Source organism: Heptranchias perlo, unplaced genomic scaffold (assembly GCF_035084215.1).
Source record: "Heptranchias perlo isolate sHepPer1 unplaced genomic scaffold, sHepPer1.hap1 HAP1_SCAFFOLD_55, whole genome shotgun sequence".
Taxonomy (NCBI): Eukaryota; Metazoa; Chordata; class Chondrichthyes; order Hexanchiformes; family Hexanchidae; genus Heptranchias; species Heptranchias perlo.
The window spans coordinates 2,329,191-2,336,520 of record NW_027139570.1 but is presented as its reverse complement, the minus strand read 5'-3'; the positions used below and the strand labels follow the sequence as shown (position 1 = coordinate 2,336,520).

Here is a 7,330-nt window from a genome sequence, read left to right as displayed (position 1 = left end):
TTGACTGTGTCCCAAATTGTCCGTGGCTCAGGTAGTAATCCAGAGATTATTACCTTTGAGGCTCTTGTTATTAATTTAGACTCATTGGGGTAGATTAGGACTTCGTGCGATAGTGTAAAACGGCTGATAGCGAATAAGCAGCCGGTTTTACCTCTCTCCCCATTTTTATTTCTATTGAATTCAATGAAATGAAAATTGGAAAGATGTAAAAGGGACTGTCGATTCACTCTCACCCATTTTACAATATCACAATATGTCACAATGTTCCCATTGATGGAGATCGATTGCTGTGATTAATCACCAACTCCATTATCATTGTATCACACTGGATGGATCTTGCTCATTTTATGTCCACCAATTCTTATGTTCTTATGTTCTCCCTTTCAGGGTGATATTTATATATAATTCTCTTTTAATCTCCACTTGCTGTCCCCTGCACCCTGATATTCCACATTTGCTCCCTGAGGAGAGTTTAATTTTGAAGTCCTTGTTTATTCCCAGTATTTGTCCCATTCTGCATGTTTTCCCTCACCACCTGCTATCATGATTTTCCTGTTTAAATCTGTATCCCCACTTTCAGACCCGATCTCCGTGTTTTCCTTGTGCCCCCCTAGAAGTCATTTTTAGATTTAAATCTTTGCTGATTCCCAGTCTCTGATCTTTTATTCACTCTCTTCTTCCTGAGGTGATGTACATATTAATCTCTGTTCATTCGTAATTTCATTCCCTCTCTGTGCCTTATTCCCAATCTCTCTCCTGAAGTGTCCATGGTCAGTTTCAGTCTCTCTCCAAATGTTATTTCTTTTTCCCTGCCTTTGGTGTTTGATATCTTTTTTTTTGTTTATTCCCTGGTTTCAGAGCGTCTCTCCATGTTTCCTCTCCCTCCTTCCTGGGGAGATTTATTTTATATTTAAACCTCTGTACCCATGTGTAGCATTGTGCATAATATAATAAGAAAAATAGGTTAAGAATAAAAAAGTCAGTATTAATGTATTATGAGAATGGATTTTGTGTGAAAGAGGCTACACGTGATTTAGTTTAGGTCTTTTGGATTCCGCAGAGGAAGGCAAAGTAGGGAGAAGGAGTCAGGTTAATGCAATTTAATGAAGCATCAAAGGGTTTGTGTAAAATTATAGCTAGTTTGTAGAAAAACTGTCTACGTTCCAGCTGTTATTATGCTATTAAATTGTGATGTTCATCAACATGCAAAATTGTCTCATCTTCTCCACGAACAAAACACAAATGTACACGTTACAGATTAAGAAAATAATAAAGGTATTTATGATGGTTCATAGCAATTTACAGATGATTAAACATTTTAATTAAACGCAACAAATTAGTTTGCACTTTTTATTTATATTTGACAATGCATTAATTGTTCTGCAAAGTGCAGAGCCCTGATCTTGAACAAAATGGCAGGCAATAAGTTAGCCATCTTACAGAGGGGCAAGACAGCCATGCAGCTTAATCAAAATGGCTGCTCTTAGCCTGAAACAAAATGGCCACCAGGAAGGCAGCCATCTTATTGAGGGGCAAGGCGGAGCTTGTTGTGGTGAGAGACACGGAGAGGGTTCATTTCCTTTCCTGTTAAACCACTGTTGATCTATAGTTAAAGATACAGACTGAGTGAGACTGGCACTAGCTGGTGTTTAGCACAAAGACAGCGTTGCAGTGAGGGAACTAAACACCAAAATGTGAACTTCTGCGGAAAAAATGGATTAACATTTGGTTATTCCTACAGTTGTGTAGAGAATGCCAATTTAACTTCTATTAAATAAATCAGAATAAAATTGGACTCAATCTGAATGTAGTTCTGATCTGGGATTTGGTTAATTTCTCCATTATTCATATTTTTCTTTAATCTGAAACAATAACAGTATTTGTAACAGTAACAGATCAGAAGAGTGCTGCGGGACCCTGTCGAGATTGTGATAAATACTTTTGTAGTGTAGCGTGAATTTCTCTTGTAGCCAGTTCATGTGCTTCACAGGCAATCTGTAAACGTACATCGAGGCATCAAGCCGGGAGGTAGCGAGCAGTCAGGAAGATTCCAGGTGCTGCGAGGAAGCGAAAGCTGAGGTTGGAGTAGTCATGTTGGATCTGTGTCTCTCCCCACTCAACTTCTGCCCCGATCTAAAGACCTTATTAACACAGAATCACACCTCTGGGACGGTGTCTTGTCAACAACAGGTTCTGACAAATACAACCCACGATTGATTGACACTTCACTTGTTTTCTCTCAGTGTCCACAACGTAACTAAGTTAAGGCGGCAGATTTTCAAACCACCTCTAGCCCTCCTTGAATCGTACTGATTGCTATGGATATTGCTTGTATCCCCTGCCGTGTGGTCATTCACGAAGTGTCATTAACAGTCCTTTTAACAGGCTTTCCACCTTTGAACCGTCCTTTTCCTTCAGACATGCTGAAGCCGATTTAGTCTCAGGCTTTCGTTTATCAGATGGATGTTTACTACACAGTGCAGCTGCAATTGTCAGGGTCAGGGACACAAGACTGAGTGACTTTATTGTGCAGCCTCCAGGCTTCACCTTGAGAAATATCACACGTTAAATCCACAAGAGTGTTACCCCAGAACAAACATGAACTGTCTGGCCTGCTTCATCTGCTGTTCTTCTGCTGGTCAGCGCTCTCACACACTCCAGGCTGATTACAAAGTTTGTTTGGTTATTTCTGTGTTCTATTCTCACTCCTGTCTCTACCCTCCTATCTCTTTATATGTTTGTCCGTCTTTCATTGTGTCTGTTCTCTGTTTATATCGTTTGTCTCTGTTTATTTTCTGTCTGTTTTTCTGTCTTGTTATTTCCACTTCTACTTCCATCACTTTGTAATTCTTTGTCAGTCTCTCTCTATCTCGTCCCATCAATGTCTGCTTGGTCTCTCATTATATATTAATCATTATACTTCTTTTTCCCTGTGTTTTTTTTTCTCACTGTCCCCTCCTCTCTCCGCCTCCCTCTTTCCCTCTGTCTCTCTATTTCTCTCTCTCTCCCTCCCTCTGTCTCTCTGTCTCTCTCTCTCTGTCTTTCTCACTTTCTCTTTGTCGCTGTACCACTATCTCCCTCTCTTTCTCTCTGTTTCTCTCTGTCTCGAAATCACTATCCCAGTCTCTCTCTCACTCCTTATCCCTGTGTGTTTCTCTCTGTCTCTATGTCACTCACTCTCCCCCCTCTCTTTCCCTCTCTGTATCTCTCCGTGTCTCAGTCTCTCTCCCTATCCCTCTTTCCCCATCTCTCTGTCTTTTACTCTCTCCCTCACTCTCTCCCCATCTCTCTCCCTCTTCATTTATGTGGAGTGCACCCATTCTGATCTGGCCCGCAGCAGTTAATTTGATTCCCAGCTTTGCAAATTTTGCTGGACGGACATTTATTTGAAGTACAGCTGAGATCTCTCGTGCCGTCATATCGAGCAAAAATGCATGTGTCGCGTGCAGAATAAACACTGCCCCAAAAGTTCAGATTATCAACAAAATATAATATCAGAAGCATATTTCAGATCATTTAATGGTTCTGTGCTGCAAAATAAAATGTACTTTCCGTCCCCCGGGAAGTGTAGGGATGGAGTATGAAATGGGACTTAGTTCCAGTGCTTGAAACCCTTCAGCTCTTTCGATGATTTCACTAATTTAACAATTAGATTGAGTGGGTATTTCACCGCGTTATTCAGCTCCTCTCTAAATTTAGTCTGGGTCAGGACATAAATACACGTGTTTGTGCAGGAACTGAGAAGCTGCAGCATCTTTGCTGTGTGTTCTGTGAGAAAAACAGGATCAGTGTAGGAGTGAAAATACCGAATGTCTGCAATTCGCAGATAAATTAAAAACACAACCTTTGTCAGCCACAACAGTATAAAACTGCCCGATATACTGAAGAGTAAAATGATGGATTTCTTTCGGTTCTCCATCTCTGGATCACTCTGATTCTCTCCATTGCTGCGGCCCCGGAGTCCCCTGCGGACTCGACTGGATATTAAAATACGCCTGACAGTCAGAACATTGAACAGCAAAATCAGACAGAACGGTACACAAGGTGTTAAAATAAGGTGAAACATCTCAAATGCGGACCATGCGGGAGAAGTACGAAAGCTCGATTTAATCACACAAAACCAGGGAACATGATCAATTATATCACCAGGTTCATATGCAAAATACCAGGGGACACTCTGTAAACAGCCCAGCACACTCACTGTTCCCAGAACCACAGCCGCCGTTCTCTCGGTGCAATATTTAGTTTTCAGCTTCTCACAACAAATGGCCACAAATCGATCAAAGGTGAAAGCGACTGTGAACCAGACAGAAACCTCCGTGGTTGCTTCACTCAAAAAGATAATAAAACTACACACGGGAGTAATGAGCAGGAATGAATCTCTGAAATAAATCATACCAATCCAATTCAATATCACACCAATGATAACGACCAGGAGATCGGCCACTGCCATTCCCACCAGGTAGCGACTGATACATTTGGAGAGACCGCACTTTCCTCGGGACAGGATCACAATCGCCACCAAGTTAACTGTAAGAGAGAGAAAAGGAAGCAGAGAAATTACTGATCAGACCTGGAGCCAAAGAAGCAGTTTGAGAGGATCCGGAGTGAAATTTCCAGCTTTGTTGCTGCATCGAAGGGTGGAAAATGATTCATTGACCAGGGCAGCGCTTTCGGGCAGAGAGATGTTTTTAAACACAATGATCAATAATGGATTGGGAGTTGGATACAGAAAGTGAATAAAGTGAGCACCGGATCCACTGGAAGGGCTGAGTGAGGGCACAGTGCCGGTGGGGAAGGGAGAAGGGATTTTACACACCGGTAATCCAGCGGTTTAAAGTAGATTATGGCTCCAGACGGAGAGGAAAGAGAGGGAAAGGTCGGCAATGTGAGGGGACGGGGCTGGGGGGGGGGGGGTGAAGCCGTTTTTTTGCTCTGGCTTAAGGGATCCCACAGGGGCTGGCAGTAAGGCGGCTGAAGACCGTCCCAGTGAGTGCGATTGGGAGGGAGACAAGGAAAAGGACATCTCGGAGCTGGAGGGGATTCAGGAGCAGATAATTTGGAAATTTGGATAAACTGAAGGAAGGGATGAGGAAACAGAGGATTCAATGCAATGCGAGGTGAGGCTGGGTTTCAGAGGGAGAGACTGCAGCAGAGTGTTAGATGAAATCTAATCTATAGGCCCCACTAACACAATCCAACTAATACATTCAACAGTTCATTTATCTGGTTGTTGGTGTCAGTGAAGCTGTGTTGGGTATTAATTATATCAACCTCGTTGCTTATTGAATTCAGACCAGCTTTAAAAATACAGTATATGAATAATTCATCACGATCAATAAGTCACTGATTTTATTCTTGATGTAAATTTTAATTATATTTCGTGTTAATTTGGAAAACAAGGAACATTCACGAAAAACAGACTGAGGACCTGACAGGGATATAAACATGAGGAGCGAGTCCCACAATAAAAACTCACCCAATCTGACCAAAACGTAATAAAACTTTCAAATAATATTTTCAATGTTTAATTGTACTGGAAGTTTCAGCAGTTCATTCTGATGAATTATTCACACCACAGCCTCTTGCTTTCCCTTTCAGTCGCCCTCTCAATCACTCACTCTACTCTCTTTCACAAGTCCATTTTCATATCCGATTAAATCCTATCATCCTGTGCCTGCATTCTGTTAACCAGCCCCGTGTTTCACCGATCCTATTCTCAGTGTTCGTTTGTTAAATAGTGAAGCCTCTGTAGAATGTTTCTACAGATCATTCAATTCTCCACCTCTTCACCGACATTGTTCACGTCATCTGCAAATCATGGAGTAAACCGAATCGAATGCCTCTCCCAGGGAGATCTCACAATAATTGAGATTCCTTCTCCTGTAATTATAAAGTAAAGGGATAGATGGCGGGATTGTTCAATTAACAAAACGCTAAAGTCACACTTCTAATCTGCAGATAAATAGAAGGGTTCTTGATTCCAACAGACACGGTGTAAATTGAGACAGCATAACATGAAAACAGTTCATTTTACAATGAAGTCCAGTGACAGTCAGTGAATTCATCCACAGTGAAGCAGAGAAGGAGATGTGAAAGAGTCAGCAGCAAACTCTGTTCAGTAATCAGACATCTGAAGCGGCGTCGGATACACAGATAATGAAATAATATTTCATAACAGTGAACACGAATAAATACATTGAAATCCCAGTTAAACTGAAGCATGTTATTGGGGAGGGAGGACATTCCACTGCCTCCTTGTAACACTGAGACCGTGAGATGTCTCATTATCAATCACTGAAAATACATTGATGAAAACATATTCCAGGACAGGTCAGTTCCACAACATGAAACTGTTAACAGCTCCTGATGGTCTGATACCAGCTCTTCGCGCAAACACCTGATTCCAATACATTCAGTACAGAGAATAATCCAGTAACAATGCCAGGGTTGGATATAAAAGGGTCATTACGGATATAATTCAACTCCTACAAGACCGAAAGAGCAGAGACTGAACACATTCCATCATCCAACCGATAGAACAGAACAGGTGACTGTGTTAAACGCGGTGGTAGAAAAAAATCATATGCCAAGTACAGCAGCAGAGTGAACGCTGATTTACACCATTAACAGATGAGATAACGGCTTACCTGGAACTCCAACCGCTGAAAGAACAGGATAATAAATGTCTTCTATCTGAAATATTACTGGATATCCCATTTCTGTGAGAAGCACTGACTTCTGTTGGCCTGGAAACCACAGCTCCGGCAGGCACTCTGAGCTGATCCATTCCAACAAGCCCTGATTTATACAGGGGATCAGTCTCCACTGACACGGTTATACTCCTGATCATTGTTATTAGTTACAGTGCCTTGAACAAACACATTATATCAGCAGCTTTGACTATGATGTAAATAATGTGGTGGATATAATACGAACATCTCAAAAAACAGGACATTATCTTAATCAGACCTCTCTCAGGAATAAAGTTGAAATCTGTTCTCATACCGGATCGATCCAATAATAATGAGCGGCTTCATTTACAATTTTTATACAATTGTATTGACCATGTTCACTCCTGGTGATTCATTTGTAAATATTACCGATTCTCCACACTGTAGACTGAATCCAGGGACACAAGCTGTGGCTGCAGTGTGTACCATGCACAGGATGCACTGCAGCAACTCGCCAAGGCTTCTTCGACAGCACCTCCCAAACCCACGACCTCTGCCACCTAGACGGACAAGAGCAGCAGGCACATGGGAACAACACCACCTGCACGTTCCCCTCCAAGTCACACACCATCCCGACTTGGAAATATATCGCCGTT

At 41.9% G+C, this 7,330-nt stretch overlaps 1 protein-coding gene across 1 annotated transcript; it reads right to left on the bottom strand.

The window, feature by feature from the left end:
• Nucleotides 1-3,643: 3,643 nt before the first annotated feature.
• On the bottom strand, nt 3,644-6,720 carry LOC137315450 (probable G-protein coupled receptor 139; the record flags this gene model as incomplete). The annotated part of the gene is made up of 2 exons (XM_067980134.1): nt 6,651-6,720; nt 3,644-4,530 (listed from the first exon to the last, which is right to left on the bottom strand). Coding segments are annotated over exons 1-2 (957 nt in total), but the record flags the coding sequence as incomplete, so codon positions are not given.
• Nucleotides 6,721-7,330: the final 610 nt, after the last annotated feature.